The 24956-nt window shown below is 44.9% G+C and overlaps 1 protein-coding gene across 3 annotated transcripts in view; it reads left to right on the top strand.

The window, feature by feature from the left end:
- GABPB2 (GA binding protein transcription factor subunit beta 2) overlaps positions 1–24956 on the top strand; it is a 1188026-nt gene that overhangs the window by 495870 nt on the left and 667200 nt on the right. For all 3 annotated transcript variants that reach the window (XM_044080023.1, XM_044080025.1, XM_044080024.1), the window contains exon 4: positions 8137–8331. In XM_044080023.1, coding sequence (XP_043935958.1) covers positions 8137–8331 — 195 coding nt within the window. The remainder of the gene's footprint in view (positions 1–8136; positions 8332–24956) is intronic.

The following is a 24956-nucleotide window of genomic DNA, read 5'->3' as shown; positions in this document are numbered from 1 at the left end:
CTGTGAGGAAGCCCCTCTTGCTTCTGTAGTAGATACACTTTTTATCCCTGAGCAGAGAAGTGTTCATACAGCCCATCTTGGGTACTTTTTGATGTTGACAGAGAGAGTCCACATCCCCACCAAGCACATGTTTCAGCAGATTTACATCAAATACTTAGGGAGGCCAGAAAGCTCAGAACAAGAACCTGTAAAATAGCTGAGTGGAAAAGGCTCTTCTTAACTGTAGAGAGGACCCAAGCCAGACTCAGCTCTGTATGGTCCTCACTTACCTGTCAAACCCTTATAAAACAGGCATGTCTTATGCATCTGTCAAGGTTCACGCCTTGACAATATTTGCTTATCTGCCATTACAGCCTAGTGTGTTCTCACAGCTGTCTGTGAAACAGTTTCTCAAAGGGAGTCCTTTACCTGAGACCTCTCCAAAAAAGAAAAAGCACCACCTTGGGTTCTTATTTTTGTATTGGAAAAACTAACATTACTCCATTTTGAGCCATCTGCTTCTTCCCCCATCATCCTGCTGTCCTGGAAGACTGCTCTCTTGGTTGCCTTGACCTCCGCTAAATGGATCTGTGTACTTCATGTTCTCCTGTGTATAGAACGTTGTAGTTTTTCATAAGGACAGGGTCTCCTTGTATATAAATTCTAAATTCCTGAAGTGGTGCGTGAACAATCCTTAAACCAGGCAGTACATCTACCAGGGTTTTTTCCTCTCAACACAACAAGGGGGGGGGGGGGGGCGAGTTTACTTTTCAGTTCTGTGCAGTTAAAGTATTATGGCCATCATTAAACCCATACTGCAAAATAACAGGAAGGCAGTGATTGTTCACAAACAAATCATGGACTATATTAAGTATTTTTTTTAGAGAATTTTATTATTGGTTGGAGGATGTATATGTAAGTGTAATAGGGAATTGTATTTTTACTAGTAGAGCTATTAGAACCTGCTTAAATTGAGAGAGAGCACTAAATTAGAAGCTAGTGAAAGATGTATGTGCAAGGAGTTTTGCAGTTAGATTGGCTGAAAGGTTTAGAAAAGAAAAGTGGAATGCAAAAAGTTTGGGGCTGATTTTTTTTTTCTAATTCTCTTTTGGAGCATCCTATTTTACTGCTGATTTTTGAAAGGCTGGTAGTCATTATTGATATGTGGCAGACTGGTAACTAGGGCATTGTTTTTACAGAATCATTGTTATAAGTTGTATTAGCAGTGGCGTTTGTTATTGTACTGCTTTAGTAGGCTTGCATCTGTTTTAGTTTCATTCTCCTAAGACTAAAGAGCCACAGTGTTGGCTGTATTAACTGTTTGCCAAATGAACAGTGCTTGGTTTGAGGACATTGCTATCTGTTTATAAGGTGGGCTGCATTACATTACAGTTCTGTGTGCAAAGGTTTGGTAGTCGATTTATTCTTGTGCCTTGTTGGTGACATATAAGCTTGCTTCATCTGCTTGGTTTATCTGAGTCATTGAAGCATTAAGTTTTTTTGGTGGAAACTGGGAAAACTTTTTAATGTCTTGATGTTCTTCGTGTTTCACTGTTGCAGTCATTATGTTTGGGTAATCCTGCTGGCAGGTTGCCCGAAGTCGGCCTGAATTCCAAAGTCCTGGATCCTGCGTTGGCTGCTGTCGCCAGGTCGTCAGGGGTATAAAAGAAGCAGCCAACGACATTTTCTTTAGTCTTTCTTGCCGCGTGGTGCCCCAAGCAGAAGCAGTTCGCAAGTGCTGGTCGGCCGACTCCTGAGATTTTCGTGTTCGAGTTTCAGATCCAAAGTATTCAATAAAGCTAAGTACCCCATTGGGGAAACTTTTTTCTTGCTCCAGACTGATGTCAGAAAAAGTAAGTAATTGTATTTCTTGTGGAAAGCAAGTACCTCATAAGGACTTTCATTCTTACTGTATTCCTTGCCTAGACCCTGATCACAACATTTCTGGTTGTCGATTTTGTGCTAGATTTAACCCAACGCACTATTAAGCGTCAGTATGATTTTGCTTTAAACTATTTTGGACGCCGGTTTAATTATCCAGAAATGTCGTCGGATAGCCATCCGACTACCGGAGTTCACAAAAAACACAAAGAAAGGGAGAGAGAGAAACAACTGAGGCCCAAAACCGACGACGAAGCTTCTCCTAAGCCATTCGCCGGTTCTCAGTGAGGCGCTTTCGCAGCCCCTGACACCCGCTACTTTAGAGTCGCAGGTCGCTACAGACTCCCACGTGGAGTCGGCCATGCTGCTGGAAACTCAAGGTATTGGAGCTTCGGATACTATTCCTTCAGGTGGGTCCGGAGCCGCTGAGCAGGCACCGGCTTCTGAGGGTGTATTCAGACCTAAACATCTTTACATTAAACCAACTTCAACTTCAAAGGCAAAGACTAAAGCACCTTCTAAAGCAAAGAAACAAACTCAAGAGCCACGTGGACAGGCCTTTATGCCCAAAAAACAGATGTTCAAAATGGCCGAAGACTTGATTACCTTGATCAGGGGTTCCCATCCCCCTCCTGATAAGAGGCCTAGGCAAGATCTTCAGTTCAGGTTTCTATTTCTTCTGATTCCTCTTCTGATCAGGAATATTCTCTTCCCCCCCATGAGGATTCTGATGCTGAAGAATCTATACCTTCAGCTTCTCCTCCAGAGGACTATTCTTTTGGGGAAACCTTGCATACAATGAGGGAGCATTTCCACTGGGAGAGCCTGAGGGAGCATTTCCACTGGGAGAGCCAAGATTTTTCAGAATCTAAAAAGAGACTCGGGGATTTCCTTTTACTACCTCAACGCAGGCCACTAGCCATTCCACCTGTGTTAGACATTGTAGATGATGTGTTTTCGGAGTCTAGTCTTACCCCTGACTCCTTACCTCCAGCTCCTGTTAAGCCTGACAGATATTACAAGGTGGTTCCTGACTCTCATAAATTCCTTTTTAAAAACCCTGGCTGCAGACCCAGAAACTATTTCACAGGGTCCCAAAGGAGTTAAGGCTTCCACTGCAAAAAACCCTACCCCCTCTGATAGGGATTCTAGGGCGCTGGATAGATGGGAAAAGAAGGTTTACACGTCTGCTACCTTGGCTATAAAGGCCTTAAACTGTCAGTTTCATATGCTGAAATATCAGCAACATGTCATGGCATTGCTTAAACAGAAAATGTTGTTAAACTCTGAATGTGCAGAAAACAAGGAAACGCAGGATTTATTGCATGCAGCTGAACAAGTTGGAAAGCATACTTTGCAATGTGGTTTTGATTCTTTGGAGGCCTCCTGCAGGGCTGCAGTTACGGGTTCTGTAATTAGGAGGCATGCTTGGTTAAAGGAACAAAATCTGCCTGATCATGTCAAAGTTAAATTCTTAGATGCACCTTTACAGCATGATATTTTGTTTGGTGTTAAGGCAGAAGAGGTGTTAAAGAAAATGGAGGACAAAGCTAAATCTATGCAAACTGTCAAAGATTTTTTACAAGTACAGCCACCTAGGTTTAGTAGACACTGGCCAACAAAGAATTGGTCCTTTCCTGGTTCACAGACCTCAAAGGGGCAGATCCAGACGCCCTAGAGGCAGATCCCAGGCGCAAGGTTCATACAGGTTAAAGCAGTGGGGTGCTTCTACCTCCAAAGTTGGAAAAGACAAATCACAACCATATAGGAAACCGTCCCAATGACATCCCCCTGCCTGCACCAAGCACTTATCTCCTGGCAGCACCCTTAGGGGGAAAATTAGCACTTTTTTCTCAAAATTGGCACGTTATAACCCAGGACAAGTGGGTTCTAAATATCGTGTCACAAGGCTACAAGTTCCATTTCCGTACCCTGCCAAAGGCAAACGGCTGGCCAGATCTGCCAAAAAATCAGTGGGCAGAGATGCAAAAACAAGTCTCATCCCTCATGGACATGGGGGCCATTCAACAAGTACCAGAGCAAGAGCAGGGACAAGGATTTTACTCGACTGTTCTTGGTACCCATAAAGGACAAGGCCTGGAGGCCAATACTGGACCTATCTATTCTGAACACATTCCTGGATATGCCAAAATTCAAGATGTTGACTTTGCAGCAGCTTCTGCCCATGCTGGGCAAGAACGCTTGGCTTGTAACTTTAGACCTAAAAGAGGCATACCTGCATGTCCCAATCAGACAGTTATGCAGAAGATACCTCGGATTCAAGGCTGGCTCAATACATTACCAATTCTGTGCACTGCCCTTTGGCTTATCTACTGCGCCCAGGGTCTTTACAAAGTGCCTGGCACCAGTAATTGCATTCTGCAGACAAAGAGGAATACAGATATATCCTTACTTGGATGACTGTCTAATTCAAGCAGAGAACAAGGACATTCTTCTACAGCATCTGGTGTTTGTGAAAAGACTTCTAACATTCCTAGGGTACACAGTCAACAAAAAGAAATCAAAACTAGTACCCTCTCGAGGTAATATTCCTGGGTGCAAGCTTAAATACAACTGCCCAGATGGCTTATCTCACGCCAGACAAACAAAGGCAACTGACTACCGATTTCAAAATGTTGGCAACAAAGGCCCAGTTATCTGCAAGAAAAATTCTGCAGGCTTTGGGCTTCATGGCATCCTGCATCCTATTAATTCCATATGCAAGACTGCATATGAGGAAACTTCAATGGTACCTAAAAAGTGTTTGGACTCAACATTGCCACAGCCTGGAAACTATGATTACTCTCATTCCCTGCCTGCAACAGGAGTTTCGATGGTGGGCAAGGCTTGTCACCAAAACAAGGGACAGCCCTTCACAATACCCCCAGCCAGGCAGACACTAACAACGGATGCATCAGATTATGCCTGGGGGGCCCACATGGCAGGAAGATGCATTCAGGGCACATGGTCCTCAAACCAAACGCATCTACATATCAATCAAAAAGAGATGCTAGCTGTTCAAAATGCCCTGACAGCCTTCAAGGACCTACTTAATCCGAGACAACTACTGATAAAGACAGACAACACCATGGTCATGTGGTATATAAACAAGCAGGGGGGCACACATTCTTACCCCCTTTGCAGACTAGCCATGACTTTGTGGGACACAGCATTGACTTACCAAATACATCTGCAGGCACAATTCCTGCCAGGAAGGAAAAATACTCTGGCAGACAAACTAAGCAGAAACCTCATAGCTTTCCATGAGTGGCAGCTGGATCCACAAGTCTTCAGCATGCTAACAAGGAAATGGGGATGCCCAGACATAGATCTATTTGCCTCCCCTCACAACTACCAACTAAAAAGATTCTGCACAAGGACTTATCGCAGACAAGCATGGAAAGTGGATGCCCTGTCTTTCAGCTGGAAAAACCTGTCAGTATATGCCTTTCCCCCACTGCCTCTCCTCCCCAAGGTACTCCTAAAGATCAGACAGGAGAAGCCAAAGATGATACTGATTGCCCCAGACTGACCCAGCCAGTATTGGTATCCAGTACTAAGGAACTTGTCTCAATGCCCAGCTTGGACTTTACCTCAAATACCTCATCTACTGTCCCAGCAAAACAATCAGATCCTGCACAGCCAACTCAGGACTTTAAACCTGGCAGCATGGCGGATAATGTAGTCATACAAAACACACCTCTCAGTAAAGCTGTGATGGATGTCATTTTGGAAGCCAGAAGGCCTAGTACTAGAAAATCTTATACTGGAAAGTGGAAGAGATTCTCTGCTTGGAACCAAGCTCAAGGAACTGATGCAGCTTTGCCAAATATTCCTCAGATTTTGCAATACTTAACTGAGATGCTGGACAAAGGCCTATCTTTTTCATCTATTAAAATTCATGCCTCTGCCATTTCGGCTCATTACAATACAGAGCCACCAATCTTTTCTCATCCCTTATTAAAGCAGTACCTCAGAGGAGCCAAAAATTTAAGGCCTCCAAGGAGATCACCAATACCTGCATGGGACCTCAACTATGTCTTGGAAAAACTCACCCTGCCTCCTTTTGAGCCAGCTGCTACTGCTGATATAAAGTTTTTATCTTGGAAAATAGCTCTGCTCCTAGCAATAGCTTATGCAAGACGAGTTTCAGAGCTACAGGCACTCATGGCAGTGGAACCTTTCATTATTTTTTATCCAGACAGGGTCTCTCTGAGAACAAACCCAACATTTATGCCTAAGGTGGTGTCCAGTGTGGCTCTTAACCAAACTATTCATCTGTCAACTTTTTATCCAAATCCACAGAACAGGGCGGAGAGAATTCTGCCTTCTTTGGACGTACACAGACAGCTTAGATTCTACTTTGACAGAACCAAAGTTTTCAAAAAGACAGAGCAATTACTAGTGACATATGCTGCTGTTTCAAAGTGGATAGGCCACTGCATTCGTTTCTGCTATTTACACCATGGCAAGCCAGTGTCTAAGGGCATTAGGCCACATTCAACCAGAGCTGCAGCCACTTCAGCAGCCTTTCTCAGGGGAGTACCAACCAAGGACATTTTAAAGGCTGCTGCTTGGAGTTAAGTGCACACTTTTACAAAGCACTATCATCTGCCACTCTACTCTAAATCCAGGACAGGCTTTTCCACTACAGTTCTGCAGGGCCTCATAGCCGCTCCTAATGCTGTTTAGCTCCATCCTCCCAACCATAGCTTTGGGTCTCTACCCAAATGTAATGACTACAACAGTGAAACAAGAAGAACATAGTACAGTTGTGTATACTTAACCGTAAATGTAGATGTTAGAGTATATTCCCTGTTGCAGTCCAGGTTACCCACCTGCCATCCCCCTTTCTTCTGATGGAACCTATCTTTCCTTCTCTGATTTATATAACCTATGTGGTGTATTTGCTTGTAGATGAAGGTAAATTTTATATTGGTGCATGTAATTTTATATATATAAATTTTGGCTACCCTTTTGGGGGCACCTGACTTCTGGGGCAAGAGAAACTAAAGAAAATGGCGTTGGCTGCTTTTTTTATACCCCTGACGACCTGACGTCAGGGAAGGGGCGACAGTAGCCGACGCAGGACCCAGGATTTTGGAATTCAGGCTGACTGAGAGCAACCTGCCAGCAGGATTACCCAAATGTAATGACTGCAACAGTGAATACACTCGAGCATCTACATTTATGTTAAGTGTACACAGCTGTACTTTTTTTGTGTAGATTAAATGTTTGGAGTTTTTTTGTGGGGTTTGCCTTTTGATAAAGAGGGGTTCAGTTAATGTTTACAAGCTCAATTTCAAGTTCACTGTGTTTAGATTCTGGGATGGTTCCAGTGAGGGTTCAACTTTGTGGGATTTTGGGAGTAAGGAGGGGGAGATGAAGCCGGAAATGGGGCTTTGGTGACTTATGGTTTTAGGCAGGCAGTTTGTGTAGTAGATTTAGTTTCAGATGTTTCTAAAAAGGTCAAGAAGTTTGTGCCTGTTGTTTGTTTCATTATATCTGTAGGGGTTGAGATTAATTGAGAGAGGCTAGTTTGAGCTAGGCTCTGTATTTGTATTTTGTTTCTTTTAGATCCAAGAGGTTGACATTATGTAGTTTATTTTATTAGAAGGTTGTATAATGCTGTATGTGGTCTCTTTCACGATCAGGTTTATTTGAAGTATGGGCATGCTGTTGTAGTATTAAGTTGTATTATAAGCCAGTTAGGATATTCAAATAGAAACACATGGAAAATGTAAAGATGGAGTTTATTGCAAAGTGTGGTAGCAGTAATTAACACTGGGGATATTATTTATGCTGCATCTTCCCATTTGAACTTTTTTCCAGCCACTCAGGCTTTGCCTTTTTATGGTCCTTTGTCTTACTCCTCAACTCAATAAATACTGTACATAGCATGCTGCCCCAACATCAGTTATAGTTAAATTATTCCATCATATTCAACAATTTCTGAAACCTAAAAAAGTTGCCCTTTAAAGCAGCTAGTGTGTGATCATTCAAAGTAAAGTTTTGACATAGTGCATTGAGGATATTTTATATTTAGGTTGCGATAGAGTTTGAGTCCTTTACATTGGAACCACAGGTCCTTTGTTGGCTGACTGTTGACCAGCTGCACAATATTAAATAAAGGTGTATTAGTATAATAACCCCAAAGAGGCTAACTACTGAAACCGCTTGGACAAAAGGCTTGACATTAAATATTTGTGTAATTCTACTGCCATACCTAGAAGTTTCATCAGATTAACTGCTGCCCTTTTGTTTTTTTGTTTGTAGAATGGTGCTGACATCAATGCTAAAGACATGCTGAAGATGACTGCTTTGCACTGGGCAACACAGCACAACCACCGCGATGTAGTTGAGCTGCTTGTAAAATTTGGTGCAGATGTTCATTCCGTTAGCAAATTTGACAAAACAGCATTTGACATAGCCCTTGATCAAAACAATCACGAACTAATGATTATATTGCAGGTAACCTTTGCACTGGTTTATGTTTACTTTTTCTGTGGTATTGTGAAAACCTTCTTTGACTTTTTGTTGACCTGAATTCATTCTCATAGCTCTACAGTGTGGCTTCCTCCTATAGAAATTTGCAGAGTTCTGGTCTTACAGCAGGTCAGTTTTGGAGTTTTTTCCTCCTAGGCCAGGTAGTTTAGGAACTGTTACAGCAGACATTATCTGGTAGAGCCTAGTGGCAAACAAGTAGGTTCAGTAGAGGAGTAGTCTACAGAAGACTTTATTTGAAGAAGTAACCGTTGGAAAGAACTGCCCCATATTCCACTACTCTTAGTCTTGCTAGCCTTAGTCTTGACAGCCCAGCAGCTAAAATTTTCCCGGGCTACCAGAGTCCTCCCTTTACCCCGTAATCCTGTGTGTAGAAGTTCCCTTCTCCAAATCTGTCTTTCTGGTGTGTTTAAGGTGACATGGTGTCTGTAAATTGCCCTTCTCCAGATCTCTTCTGGTGTGTGTAATGAGACATGCCATCTGTAAATTGCTAAAATCTATCAGTTTTCATTGTTTTAGTTTATTTTGAGATTTTTTTTTAGGCTTTTGGTGGATTCCTTATTTTCCCTCCGCTCGACTCCTACCATGGATTCTTCCATTTGAATGTCAGTATTTTCAGGTTTGGCTTTTTAGCTTTTCCTCCTGTGTGTACCAGTTCGCCATATTATTGCTGTGTAGATGCTATGAGTTTGCTGATGTTCATCGTGTTTCACTGTTGCAGTCATTACTCTTGGGTTATCCTGCTGGCAGGCTACCCGCAGTCGGCCAGAATTCCAAAGTCTAGGTCCGGCGTCGGTTGCTGTCGCCTCTTCCCTGACGTCAGTGCGCCAGGGATATAAAAGATGCAGCCAACGCCATTTTCTTCAGTCTTTCTTGCCGCTCGGTGCCCGAAGCAAAAGCAGTTCACAAGTGCCGGTTGGCCGGCTCCTGAGATTTTCAAATCTGAATTTCAGAACCGAAGTCTTCATTAAAGCTAAGTACCCCATTGGGGAAACTTTTTTCTTGCTCCAGACCGATGTAAGAAAAAGTTAACAATTGTATTTCTTGTGGGAAGTAAATACCTCATAAGGTTTTTCACTCTTACTGTATTCCTTGCCTAGGCCCTGATCACAACGTTGCTAGCTGTCGGTTTTGTGCTAGATTCAACCAACGCACTATCAAGCGTCTGTTCAATTTTGCTTTTTATTATTTTGGCCGACGATTTAATTATATAATGCCGGCGGAACAGCTGACAACCGGAGTTTACAAAAAACGCAAGGACAAGGATAGGCATCCGAGGTCCAAAACCGACGACGAAGCCTCTTCTAGGCCAGTTGCCAGTTTGTCGATTCTCAGTGAGGCGCTTTCGCAGCCCCTGGCTCTTGCTACCTCAGAGCCACAGGTCGCTACCGACTCCCACGTGGAGCCGACTGGGCCTCTGGAAACTCAAGGTATTGGACACTCGGAAATCAATCCCTCAGATGGGTCCGGAGCCGCTGAGCAGGCATCGGCTTCTGAGGGTGTCTTCAGACCGACACAACTATATGTTAAGCCATCCTCGGCTTCAGAGACAAAGACTAAATCATTAAAGACAAAGAAACAAGTACAGTATTCTCCTATTCGGACTTCCATGCCTAAAAAACAGATGCTGAAAATGGCCGAAGACCTACTTACTTTGATCAGGGGCTCCCATCCCCCTCCTGATAAGAGGCCTAGGCAAGAGACAGAGTATGATTCTTCTGATCAGGTTTCTATTTCGTCTGATTCCTCTTTTGAACAGGATTACCCCATGCTTCCCTATGAGGATTCTGATGCTGAAGAATCCATTCCTTCAGCCTGTCCTCCTGAGGACTATTCTTCTGGGGAAACACTGCATACTATGAGGGAGCATTTCCACTGGGAGAGCCAAGATTATTCTGAGTCTAAGAAAAGGCTCAGAGACTTCCTGCTTCTTCCTCAGCACAGACCCCTAGCTTTTCCACCTGTTCTAGACATTGTAGATGATGTATTTTCAGAGTCCGAACTGTCTCCTGCCTCTTTATCTCCTGCACCTGCTAAGCCAGATAGATACTACAGGGTCCCGGATTCTCATAAAATCCTATATAAAAACCCCGCAGCAGACCCAGAAACTATTTCTCAGGGTCCCAAGGGGGTTAAAGCTTCCACTGCAAAAAACCCTGTCCCCTCTGATAGGGATTCTAGGGCTATAGACAGATGGGGGAAAAAAGTTTACACTTCTGCTACCCTGGCTGTAAGGGCTTTAAATTGTCAATTTCATATGCTTAAATATCAGCAATATTTAATGTCACTACTTAAACAATGTTGACAAATACTGAATGTGCACAGAACAAGGAATTGCAGGATTTATTGCATGCAACTGAACAAGTGGGAAAGCATACTTTGCAATGTGGTTATGATTCACTGGAGGCCTCTTGCAGGGCCGCTGTTACAGGTTCTGTTATTAGAAGGTATGCTTGGTTAAAGGAACAAAATCTGCCTGATCATGTTAAAGCAAAATTATTAGATGCACCATTACAGCATGACACTTTGTTTGGTACTAAAGCAGAAGAGGTGTTGAAAAAAATGGAGGATAAAGCAAAATCCATGCAGACAGTAAAAGATTTCTTACAGGTACAGCCACCCAGGTTTAGCAAAAACTGGCCTTCTAAAAATTGGTCCTTTCCAGCCTCAGACCACAAAGAGGCAGATACAGACATCCCAGAGGCAGATCTCAACCCCAAGGCTCATTCAGACCTAAACAATGGGGTGCTCCTACCTTCAAAAGCAGAGAAGACAAATCACAGCCTTACAGGAAACAATCCCAGTGACTTTCCTCTACTAGTTCCAAGCAGTTTTCTTTTGACTGCCCCCTTAGGGAGAAAACTAGTACTTTTTTCATCAAATTGGCAAGTGGTTACCCAAGACAAATGGGTTCTGAACATAGTGTCCCAAGGCTACAGGTTCCATTTTCACACTCTACCAAGGTGAAAGGGCATGCCAGACCTGCCACTCAATCAATGGGCAGAGGCACAAAAACAAATTACAGCCCTCATGGACATGAGGGCCATTCAGCAAGTACCACAACAAGAGCAGGGGCAAGGATTTTACTCCAGACTTTTTCTAGTACCCAGGATTGACAAAACCTGGAGACCAGTTCTGGACCTGTCTATACTAAATACGTTTCTGGAAGTTCCAAAATTCTAGATGTTGACTCTTCAGCAGCTACTGCCCATGCTGGCAAGAAGGCTTGGCTCGTAACTTTGGACCTAAAAGAGGCATACCTGCATGCCCCAATCAGACAATCTTGCAGAAGATACCTCAGATTCAAAGGTGGCTCAGTGCATTATCAGTTCTCTGCACTGCCCTTTGGCTTATCTACTGCGCCCAGGGTCTTTACAAAATGCCTGGCACCAGTAATTGCGTTTTGCAGACAAAAAGGAATTCAAATATATCCCTACTTGGACGACTGCCTAATTCAAGCAGAGAACAAAGACACTCTTCTACAGCATCTGGCGTTTGTAAAAAGATTACTAATTGTCCTAGGGTACACAGTAAACGAAAAGAAATCAAAACTAGTGCCCTCTCAAAGAGATAATATTCCTGGTTGCAAGCTTAAATGCAACTGCCCAGATGGCTTATCTCACGTCAAACAAGCAAAAACAACTGACTACTTACTTCAAGAAATTGGCAACAAAAACCCACTTATCTGCAAGGAAAATCCTGCAGGCCATGGGTTTCATGGCATCCTGCATTCTACTAATTCCATGTGCCAGACTGCAGATGAGGAAACTACAGTGGTATCTGAAAAGTGTTTGGACTCAGCATTGCCACAGCCTGAAGACCGTAATTACACTCATTCCCTGCCTACAACAGGAGTTTCAGTGGTGGGCAGAAGCCTGTCACCACAACAATGGTCTGCCATTCAGTTTACCTACAGCCAGACAGACACTGACAACGGATGTATCAGATTATGCCGGGGGGCCCATATGGCAGGAAAATGTATTCAGGGCACATGGCTTGCAAACCAGATGCATCTTCACATCAATCAAAAAGAGATGCTAGCTGTTCAAAATGCCCTGCCAGCTTTCAAGGACCTGCTTCAACCAGGACAATTACTGATAAAGACAGACAACACTACGGTCATGTGGTACATAAACAAGCAGGGAGGTACTCATTCTTACCCCCTCTGCAGACAAGCAATGACCTTATGGGAAATAGCATTGGCTCTTCAAGTTCACCTACAAGCACAATTCCTGCCAGGAAAAACAAATACTCCGGCAGACGAACTAAGCAGAAACATCATGGATCCCCACGAATGGAAACTGGATCCACAAGTCTTCAGGATGATAATAAGGAAATGGGGATGGCCAGACATAGGTCTATTTGCCTCCCCTCAGAACTGTCAGTTGCAGAGATTTTGCACCAGGATTTACCACAAGCAAGCATGGAAAGTGGACGCCCTATCATTCAGCTGGAAAAATCTAACAGTATATGGTTTTCCTCCTCTGCCTCTCCTTCCCGGAGTACTCCTAAAGGTCAGACAAGAAAAGCCAAAAATTATTCTGATTGCGCCCGACTGGCCACGCCAGCACTGGCACCCAATCCTAAAGAGCTTGTTTCAAGGTCCAGCATGGATATTGCCTCAAACTTCTCACTTGCTGACCCAACAAAACAATCAGATCCTGCACAGCCAACTCAGGACCTTAAATCTGGCAGCATGGAGGATAATGTAGCAATTCAGAAAACTCCTCTTTCAAAAGCTGCTATGGATGTTATCTTGGAGGCCAGGAGGCCCAGCACCAGAAAATCGTATGCAGAAAAATGGAAAAGAGTCTGTGCTTGGAACCAGGAACAAGGCATTGACACGTCTGAACCAAATATTCATCAGATTTTACAATACCTAACTGAGATGCTGAACAAAGGCCTTTCTTTCTCATCAATTAAGATTCATGCCTCTGCCATTTCTGCACATTACAATACGGAACCACCTATCTTTTCTCATCCTTTAATAAGGCAGTACCTCGGAGGGGCCAAAAACATTAGGCCTCCAAGGAGAGCACCAATTCCGGCCTGGGACCTCAATTATGTTTTGGAAAAACTCACACTGCCTCATTTGAGCCAGCATCAACAGCAGATAAAAAATTCTTATCCTGGAAAACAGCTCTGCTCCTAGCCATAACCTCTGCAAGCGCGTCTCGGAGTTACAAGCACTCATGGCTGTGGAACCATTCATCATTTTTCATCCAGACAGGGTTTCTCTGAGGACAGATCCCTACATTTATGCCTAAGGTGGTGTCCAGTGTGGCCCTCAGTCAAACCATTCACTTGCCTACCTTTTACCCAAATCCACAAAACAAGGGTGAGAAAATTCTGCATTCTTTGGACAGAACTAAAGCTTTCAGAAAAACTGATCAACTTTTAGTGTCATGCTGCAGGAGCACAAGGAAAGGCTATGTCGAAACAGACTATTTGTAAATGGATAGGCCATTGTATCCGTTTCTGCTATTCTCAACATGGCAAATCAGTGCCTAAGGGCATTAGGCCTCATTCCACCAGAGCAGCAGCCTTCTTCAGAGGAGTACCAACCAAAGAAATCTTAGAGGCTGCAACTTGGAGTTCAGTGCGCACCTTTACAAAGCACTACCACTTGCCTCTCTACTTTAAGACCAGAGCAGGTTTCGCCACTGCAGTTATGCAGGGCCTCATAGCCTCTCCTATTCCTATTTAGCCCAGCCACCCATCCTCAGCTTTGGGATTCAACCCAAGAGTAATGACTGCAGCAGTGAAACACGATGAACATAGTGCAGTTGTGTACCTACCATAAATGTAGATGTTCGAGTGTATTCACTGTTGCAGTCCAGGTTACCCACCCACCACCCCCCTTCTCTTTGCTGGGACTTATCTGCACTTCTTTATCCTATACAACTTTTTTGGTGTATTTGCTTGTAGATGAAGGAAATGTTATTTTTGTGCATGCATTTCTTATTGCTATATTTTTCAGCCTACCTATTTGGGGCACCTGACATCTGGAGCAAGAAAAACTGAAGAAAATGGCATCGGCTGCATCTTTTATACCCCTGGTGCACGGACGTCCGGGAAGAGGCGACAGCAACCAACGCCGGACCTAGACTTTGGAATTCTGGCCGACTGCGGTTTGCCTGCCAGCAGGATAACCCAAGAGTAATGACTGCAACAGTGAATACACTCGAACATCTACATTTATGTTAGGTACACAACTGTACTTTTATTTAGTTAGGGTAGTGAAGAATTATCTCCTTATATTGTGTTTTTCAGAACAGTGTTCTCTGTGTTTGCATTACTCATGCTTAAATACTCAGATGTGAAGTTGTTCAGTCTCGCCTTCGTACTTACTGATGGGTTCGGAGCTGATCCTCGGCTCCAATCGGCCAGTTTGCATAGCTCGAGGCCGAAGCCCTATCCCACAATGCAGGTCTACTTGCCCCATATCTAGTTTGCCGCTGCAACTGATCGTGCATTTCTCTACAGCTCAGGCCATTTGAGAGATGAGTTTTTCTTTTTGTGGAAATTTTTCCAAAAAAAATTTAATATTTCCTATTGTTCAGAGTTTATATAAGCTTGTGTTTAGGATAGATTATCCGTTTCGGATTCTCTCCGTTTTTCTTCTATAAAACAAGGTTCTCGTTGTTGGGCGTTGGCCCTTTTTGGTTCTGTGTTTTCAGCCGGTTTGGCTTATATTGCCCTATCCTTACAAGCCGAGTTAGGCTTTTTGCAATTGCTACAGTTTTGTTAGCCGGTTAGGCTCTTTGCCATTTTAGGCTCTTTCTGTTATTTATCTTTAGCCCATTTGGCTTATTCCGTGATTGGTGCTACAGTTAAGCTCTGCCTTTTTCTGTTCTTGTAGCCGGTTAAGCTTAGTTTACTTTTTTGCTGACCGTATATTGTTGCTTTTTCCTATACGGGGTTGTACTGTATTATAATCATGATGTCTGAGAAGGCCAAATCCGGGTTTGAGATGCCCTAAATGCAACCAGAAGATGTCTATAATTGATGGCCACTCCACCTGTGTGTATTGTTTGGGAGAGATCCATTTTCTCCATTTGCCATGGATTCAGCACTAGATCTTTGGCTGAAAGGAAACGTAAATTAGTGGAGTGTGGCTTGATTAAGTCTGCTTTTCAATCCGACTTGGATTATGCTCCAGGAAAACCAAAGCCTTCTTCACCAGCTTCTTCAACAAGTTCATGTCCAAAGGACTCTTCGGTTCCGAAAGCATCCAAGAAATCTCCTGTCTCTGGTCCATTGACATCGGAACCGACTGCACAGGTAGTTGGTAGGAGCCGGTCCCCAGTCTTGGAACCGGTATCTCCTACCTTGAGATCCCCAATTCTGGTTTCACTGGCTCTGTTGGTAGTTTCCTCTCGGGCTTACAGATTGTCTGATTTGGACGTGGATCATGTGGTATGGAGACTTTTATAGGATCCAGTGCTAGCTAAAATTCTGTCTGCTTTGACTCAAGCAGCTTCGGAACAGACAAAGTCCTCTCCTGTAGTTTCTGCTCCTCCTCCGACTCAAATAGAGACATCAGAGCCAGAGGAGGCTATTCCGTCGTTTGTGAAACCTTCTGTGCCAACACTCACTTCGGACCTGTCGGTACCGACAATCCTGATGTCCTCTGCTCCGGCAGCGGAATCTGGGAGCAGACACTCTCCTGTCTGTCCCGGGGGGGGGGGGGGGTCGAACTGATAAGTCGGTCCCGACTCTCCCCCTTGGGGCTTCGGAGCATATGAGTTTGGCTCCTACCTCTGGCTCGGAGCCGGCGGTTCTGGTGCGGGAGTTGTCTTCGGTGTCTTCTGACCCAGGTGCTTCCTTGCATTAGAGCCGTGGTGCCTTCGATGCCATGAGGAGGGTTTTGTCCCCTTGGACTGCCACAACTTCTGATATGGCCACCTCTTCATAGAAAGCACCTGAATCACCTCCATTACTGCAGATCCACAGTAAGCTTAGGGACCCGGAGCCTCAGAATGCCCCTTTGGGGGGAACCCTGCTCTTTTGAGACCTCCCCAGAAGTTCCAACTGAGGAGGTCCCTCTGAAGCGGTTATGTAAGAGGATACATTTAGATTCCTCCCAGGAATCCATCACGTCGGACACTGATTAGGAGGAATCAAAAGGGTCCCCAAAGTCCCCCTCTGAGGATATCTCTTTTGGGGATATCCTTGAGATCCTTAAGCAGAGGGGTGACTGGCAGCCCCTGAACCCTACCAGGGAGGAATCTGTGCTCTTGAAGCCTTTTGAATTTCGACCCTCCACCTCTTGGGTGTCTCCACCCTTCGATGAGTTGATGGAGCTTTTGTCTCGAAGGGCATGAGAGCCACTGGATTCTATGGAGCCTGTCCCAAGAGGCCCAACAAATACATTTCAGCTCCTCACGATAAGTCCTTCTTATCCAAACCCATACCTGTTGATGCCATGGTGGTGGTGGCAACCACGAAGAAAGAGATGTCAGAGACCTGTACATCTGTCCATCCTCCTAATAGAGAATCTAGGATCATGGAGAGATACGGTAAGCGCATGTTCAGTTCTACGACCTTTGCCCTTCGGTCATTGAACTACCTTACCCACTTCACAAGGCTTCAGAGAGATCTCCTGAAAGAGCTTGGAGATACTCTCCAGGGTGCAGTAGCCAATTTAGTGGTGGACAAAGTGATGTTTCAACTTGCTACCCTCAACTCTATCGTAAACTTTTCATTGCGCCTCATATCTTGTGCAGCTGATGGAACGAGTAGGGCAGTGGGTACAGGAATTGCTCTGGGGAGACATTCCTGGATGTGCTTATGTTCTTTTGCTAAACCTTTTAAGTCATCATTTGTGAATGCCCCTTTTGATGGTTCTTCTTTGGACCAAAAGTTAGAGACCCTCACCAGATGTGAGCAAGATGGTAAGACTCTATCTGCCATAGGAGTCTGTTTTTCTACCCCTACTAGACCTTATCCGAAAGGTCAACGGGGAGGGAAAATGCTGTTCCATAAGACCCAAGGAGCCTTTCTGAACTCACACGGTGAAGCCTTCTCCAGGAGCAGAGGAGGGGGCAATGGTGAAAGACTACGCCCACGCGGCAGAGGGGGTCTGCAGAACCAGGGTGACTGGGATCAGTTCCTTGGGAAGCCCTATCAGTGCTCCTGAAAGGAGGCCCTGCTGTCCTGCTCTGGAGGCAATCGGGGGACATTTGTCTTTGTACCTAGGCGCCTGGCTAAAAATCTCAGAAGACCGATGGGTACAAAATGTTATATCCAGAGGATATTTCATCCCCTTTCTTTCACAACCTAGGCCAACAAAAGGAATCCCAGATGTTCCACCCAGTCTACGGGATGTGGTATCCATAGAAGTCCAAAAACTATTACAAAAAAGTAATCCAGCCAGTCCCAGCAGACCAGCAGGGATCCGGAACGTGCTCAAGATTCTTTTTGGTGCCAAAGAAGGCAGGGGACTGGAGACCTATTTTGGACCTCAGCAGACTCAACAAATATGGGGTAAAGACGAAGTTCCGGATGGTCTCGCTTCTGTCCATACTCCCGTTCTTAGCGAGGGACAATTGGATGTGCTCTATAGATCTCCAGGATACGTACTACCATATCAAAATGGCCAGGCCATCCAGGGAACATATGCACTTCAGGCTGGGAGCCAGTCACTTCCAGTTTTGGGCCCTGCCCTTTGGTCTCACTACAGCCCCCAGAGTGTTCACCAAATGCATGGCAGTGGTCATGGCTCACTTGAGACATTTAGGACTGGCGCCTCACCGCCCCCACCTGGCATCAACTTATTCGAACAAGGGACACTGCCTTAGATCTATGTTTCCAACTGGGCATTACGATACATTTAGAAAAGTCTGCTTTATTGCCATCGCAGCGTACAGAGTTTATAAGAGCAGACTTAGACACGGTCAGCATGTCCCTAAAGCTTCCTCCAGAAAGAGTGCTTACCCTACGGCAACAAATTGTGGATGATCTGTCAACACACAAAGCACCAGCATCGCAGATTCTCAAGTTGCTCGGCACTATGGCAGCAGCGATTATTGCAATACCCCTAGCGAGATCTCACATGCGCATTCTTTAGTGGTTGCTATTCACACAGTGGACGTTTCAGGACTTACTGATGAATCACCCAGTTCTGATAACCAACTCTTGCAAGGACGATCTTCTGTGGTTGCTAATGTCCGAGACAGTGACTATAGGATGTCCATTTGTCCTCCCGTCTCCAGTTGCAACAGTGACCACGGACGCCTCCCTGATCGGGTGGGGGGTCATTATCAGGGACGGACAGCCCAAAGTACATGGCAGGTTCACAAGGCTCATTTGCACATAAACGTCCTAGAGATGAGAGCAGTTCTCTTAATGTTGCAGTCCTTTCAAGACTGTCTTCCTCTAGGCACGATTGCGATCCAGTCCGACAGCATGTCCGTAGTCTAGTATATAAACAAACAAGGCAGAAACAGATCTTACCCCCTATGTCGAGAGGCTCTAATGTTATGGAAATGGGCAGAGTCCACCCAGTGCTTTCTGGTAGCAACACACATCCCGGGGAAATCCAACGAGATAGCGGACAGACTCAGCAGAGCAATTCTGTTGCCTCATGAGTGGTCTCTCAAGAAAGAAGTAGTGGAAATGATTTTCCGCAGATGGGGCCAGCCTTGCTGCGACCTTTTTGCAACCCCCGCAAACACCAAGTGCAGCAACTACTTTGCCCTGATCCCTCAAAAGGGACAACCCCCCCGAGGGACGCACTCGTTCACGATTGGCCTCCGGGACTCCTTTATGCCTTCCCTCCATTTCCCCTGATTCCCAAAGTTTTACAGAAAGCCAGTTTTCTGGGCAGGGCACTTATCTTAATAGCCCCATGTTGGCCTCATCAAATTTGGTTCCCCTTTCTAAAGCCTCATCTACCCAGTGTCGGATTTGTTGACCCACTCGTCAGGAGCTTTTCACCCTTCTCTCCAGTCTATCAAACTGACAGCTTGGCTGCTCCAATTCCCAGAATAGCCAGGTTCCAAACTTTATCAGAAGATGGTCAACATATTCTATTATCTTCACATAAATATTCAACCAGGAAACTGTATCTCAGTAAGTGGAAATGGTTTTCCATCTGGGCCCAGCAAAATAACATTGACCCTTTTCTAGGCTCCATTTCGGATACCTTGGAATTTCTGACAAAACTGTTCAATGAAGGAGCTGCAGCAGCAACCATTTGAGTGCAACTGGCTACTATTTCTAATTTTCATATAGGGGACTCTGGAAAGGATATGTCTAACAAGTTGGCTAAGGCTTTTTTGAAGGGTACGATGCACTTAAAACCACCAATCAGATCTCCTACTGCTCCATGGAATTTGAACCTCGTCCTGTCCAAGATTATTCTCCCGCCCTTTGAACCTGCCTCTTCTTATGAGCTGAAATATCTTTCTTGGAAGACCATTTTCTTGGTGGCTATTACATCAGCACACAGAATTTCGGAGTTACAAGCCCTTTCTATTAAGCAACTGTACTTGATATTTCACAAAGATAGGGTTTCCCTCAAAACGAAACAGTCACTCTTACCAAAAATTTGTTCCAAATTCACACTTAATCATACGATTGAATTACCTGATGTCCTTCATGGATGCATCTGCAGTCATAACAGCTGGGTTGTCCTGTCGTCAGGCAGCCCGTCAGTCGGCCGGATTCCAAAGTCCGGGTCCGGCTTCGGCTGATGTCGCTCTCCATCCGACGTCATCTCTGTTGGACTTCGGGTATAAAGGCATCAGCCGACGCCATTTTCCTCAGTCTTTCTTGCGCGTGGCCAAGCAGAAGCGGTTCGCAAGTGCCGGTCGGTCGGATCCAGAGATTTTTCTACGAATACTACTTGAAGACTTCTAAAGCTAAGTACCCCGTTGGGGACTCTTTCTTGCCTCAGCCGATGTCAGAAAAAGTTAATAATTGTTTAACCTGTGGGAAACAAATACCTCATAAAGATTTCCATTCTTACTGTCTGCCTTGTTTAGGCCCAGCCCACGGCGTAGCAGCCTGTTCGGCCTGTGCTTCCTTCAACCGACGAACGCTTAGGCGTCGGTCGGAGTTTGCAGAACAGTTTTTCGGTTCTGACTTTGCTTACATTATGTCGTCGGAACCTCCGACTACACTTTCTGCCAAAAACGCAAAGAAAAGACCGACACTCGCGGTCCGCGGTTTCGGCTGAAACCACGCTTAAGCAAACCGCGAGTGTCTCGGTTTCGGCCGAAACCGAGAAAACTGATCTAGGTACAGCCGAACCTATCTCTACACTTGAGGCCCCTGCTACAATTCTTGAATCGGCCTCTGAAACTTTACCCACTGACTTATCAGACACCATTCCCTGGATGTCTCTACCCCAGCACGTGGTGCTGCTAGGCCTCCAGCAGCCATGTCCATTAAGGCCTTCGCCAGGGCTAAAGCAGCCAAGTCTACCAAATCAGTGCCTGTTAAACCACCCTCATCCAGGCCCTCTTCTAGTTCCCAAATGCTCACCTTGGCAGAAGATTTGATTTCTTTAATTAGAGGATCTCAACCTCACCCAGACAGGGCCTCTCAGCCCCCAGATAAGAGACCTAGGGCAGAGCCCCCTGAGCCAGTGTCCTCTGATGATTCTGCAGATGAATCAGACATTACTGACCTGCCAGAGGCTCCCTTCTCTAATTTTGAGGATTCTGATGCTGAAGAATCCATTCCAGCTGCTTCCCCTCCAGAAGAATTCTCCTTTGGGGAAACCTTGCATGCCATGCGAGAGCAGTTCCAATGGCAGCAACAAGAATTCTCAGACTAGCGGAAAAGACTTAGAACTTTTCTGCACCTTCCACAACACAGGCCCTTAGCTATACCTCCTGTTCTTTCTGTGGTAGATGACGCTTTTAATGATGTCTGCTCTGCTCCAGACTCATTACCCCAGCCCCTGCCAAACCAGACAGATTTTACAGGGTGCCTGACACTCATCACCACCTTTACAAGGCCCCCCTTGCAGACCCAGAAACTATATCCCAGGGTCCCAAGGCAGTTGCTGCGACCATAGCTAAAAACCCTACTCCTTCTGAAAGGGAAGCAAGGGCATTAGACAGATGGGGTAAAAAGTATACACTTCAGCTACTCTCTCAGCTAGAGCTTTAAACTGCCAGTTTCACATGATTCAATACCAAGAGTTTATGCTTGATCAGTTAACTAAAAAAATTAACCACTGATGAAGCTCTTGACAAGAAATATGTATTAGAAATGGTAAATAACATACAACAGGTTAGTAACCATTCCTTAAAATGTGGCTATGATGCACTGGAGGCTTCATTTAGATCAGCCATGACTGGCACAGTGATAAGAAGGCATGCATGGCTAAAGGAGCAAGCTCTTCCAGATCATGTTAAAGCTAAATTGTTAGATGCTCCTATGGATAAGACAAGTTTGTTTGGTGCACCTGCACAGCAGGTTATGAAGAAAATGGAGGAGAAGGCAAAATCAGTTCAAACTGTTAAAGATTTCCTGCAGGTTCAACCCCCAAGGTTTAGCAGGAACTGGCCTGCCAAGAATTGGTCCTTTCCTGACTCCACAAGATTTCAAAGGGGCAGGAATAGACGTTCCAGAGGCAGAAACCAAACCAGAGGAAGTGCCTACAGAGGACGACAGTGGCAAGGTAATAAGAGGCACAGACGCAGCCACTGCCTCTTCTTCAACACAGCCACAGTGACTTACTCCTAAAACCGCCTACCAGGGAGCAAATAGCAGCTCCACTAGGCGGAAGGTTAACTTTATTTGCAAAGAACTGGCACCACATAACAAAAGACAAGTGGATTCTGCAAATTATACATCAAGGTTACCGATTCCACTTCCACACTATACCAGTCAAAAGAGGAATGCCAAATCTACCTCCAAATCAAAAAACAGAAGCTTTACAACAGATAATGGAGTTAGCAAACATGAGAGCTGTGGAAAAAGTGCCTGCAGCAGAGCAAGGACAGGGTTCTACTCCAGACTGTTCCTAGTCCCAAGAAAGGAAAAAGTTGGAGACCAATTCTCGACCTGTCCACCTTGAATACATACATCATTGTCCCAAAATTCAAAATGCTGACCCTACAGCAACTTCTTCCCATGCTGGGCAAGGAGTGTTGGCTGGTAACTCTAGATCTCAAGGAGGCATACCTGCACGTCCCTATTCGACCAATCTGCAGAAGATACCTCAGATTTCTTGCAGGATCAGAGCACTATCAATTCTCAGCATTGCCTTTTGGCTTATCTACTGATCCCTGAGTATTCTCTAAATGCCTCGCATCTGTAATCCCATACTGCAGACTACAGGCAATTCATATTTACCCATACCTGGACGACTGCCTGCTACAAGGGGACAACAAAAGCAAGTTGACAACAGATTTGCAAAGGGTCATTTACTTGCTACAAGCACTGGGATACACAGTCAATCTACAAAAGTCAAGACTGATACCATCCCAAACAAGGACATTCTTGGGAGCGGAATTGGACACAGTGAGACAAATGGCATTCCTAACTACAGAAAAACAAAAAGAACTCCCTCTTTACTTCTTGTCACTAACAAAGCTGAACAAATTAACAGCAAGAAGAGTTCTGCAGGCCTTGGGCTTCATGGCATCATGCATAATTTTGGTTCCATTTGCCAGACTACATATGAGAAAACTACAGTGGTACCTACGGAATTTATGGTCCCAACACAGGCACAGCCTCGAAACAGAAATCCCACTAATTCCATGCTTAAAACAGGAGTTCCTATGGTGGGCCCAGACATGCGGTCCAACCCAGGCCTTCCCTTTCACAGATGTCAAGCAAGCCAGAGCATTACAACAGATGCTTCAGACCTAGGATGGGGGCACACATGCTGGACAAATGCGTGCAAGGATTGTGGACTCAGGATCAACTTCACCTGCACATCAACCTAAAAGAAATGCTGGCTGTAAAACTGGCTATCCAAAGGTTCAGACCATTTCTCAAAGAGGGCCAGCTGTTGATAAGGACAGACAACACCACAGACATGTGGTACATCAACAAACAGGGAGGCACTCATTCATACCCTCTATGCAGAATGACTTTGGAACTGTGGACCCTGGCACTCAGCTACAACATCCAGCTGCAAGCAAGATTTGTGCCAGGAAAAGAAAATACTCTAGCGGACATTTTAAGCAGGACCACATCAGATGCTCACGAATGGCACCTGCACCCGGACATCTTCAGGACCATTACAAAGAAGTGGGGAATGCCTCAGATAGATCTATTTGCATCTCCTCACAATCACCAACTCAAAAAATTCTGCACAAGGACATTTCACCCACTAGCATGGAAAGTGGATTCGCTCTCCTTCAGCTGGAAGGGCCTAACAGTTTATGCATTCCCACCTCTCCCCTTGATACACAAAGTACTCCTAAAAATCAAGGAAGAACATCCAAGGATAATCCTGATAGCTCCAAACTGGCCAAGACAACACTGGTATCCACTACTAAGGAGCTTGTCTCGGAACAATATGTGGCCAATACCGTTGATGCCTTTGATGCTAACTCAGAACAACTACAGCACCATGCATCCAAACCTGAAAACCTTACAACTGACTGCATGAAACATCACATAGCAGCAGCTAATCAAGAACTTTCCCAAAGAGTTAAAGACATTATTCTTGAAGCACGCAGACCTTCAACAAGAAGGAATTACGCTGGAAAATGGAAAAGGTTTGTCAGTTGGAGTTCTGAAAGAGGAAAAGATGTGTCAAATATAGATATGCCTAACATCCTGGAGTATCTGGCCGAACTTCTCCATTCAGGCCTGTCCTACTCCTCCATCAAGATACATGCATCAGCTATTTCAGCAGAATACAGTTTTGATCCACCTGTTTTTTCACACCCTCTGCTCAGACAATTTCTCAGAGGAATCAAGAATGTAAAACCTCCAAGAAAACCACCATTACCAGCTTGGGACTTAAACTTCGTACTAGAAAAATTGACACTATCACCCTTTGAGCCAGCAGCAACAGCAGACTTACAACACCTGTCATGGAAAACTGCTTTCCTACTGGCAATTACATCAGCAAGGAGGGTTTCAGAACTACAGGCCTTAATGGCAGTGCAACCCTTCCTAATCTTCCACCAAGATAGAGTATCCATGAGGACTAATCCAACATTTATGCCTAAGGTGGTATCCAGAGTGTCTTTAAACCAGGCAATCCACCTACCTACCTTCTTTCCCAACCCACAAAACAGAGGGGAAAGAATACTGCATACCTTGGATGTACATAGACAGCTACGCTACTACTTGGACAGAACCAAAAGCAGCAGAAAGACTGACCAACTTTTTGTGGCCTATGCAGCAGGAAGAGAGGGAAAAGCTATTTCCAAACAGACAATCTCCAAATGGATAGGAAATTGCATACGATTCTGTTACTCCTTCCATGGAAAACCAATTCCACAGAACATAAGACCTCATTCTACAAGGGCAACAGCCACTACCACAGCCTTCTTACGAGTGGCTACCAAAGACATTATTGAGGCGGCTACTTGGACCTCCGTGCATACATTTGCCAAGCATTATAATTTGCCTTTATATTCCAGATCCCGAGCAGGGTTTGCCACTGC

This window comes from Protopterus annectens, chromosome 8.part0 (genome assembly GCF_019279795.1).
Source record: "Protopterus annectens isolate FY-2018-M chromosome 8.part0, PAN1.0, whole genome shotgun sequence".
Lineage (NCBI taxonomy): Eukaryota > Metazoa > Chordata > Ceratodontiformes > Protopteridae > Protopterus > Protopterus annectens.
This window is presented reverse-complemented; position numbering and strand designations above follow the sequence as displayed.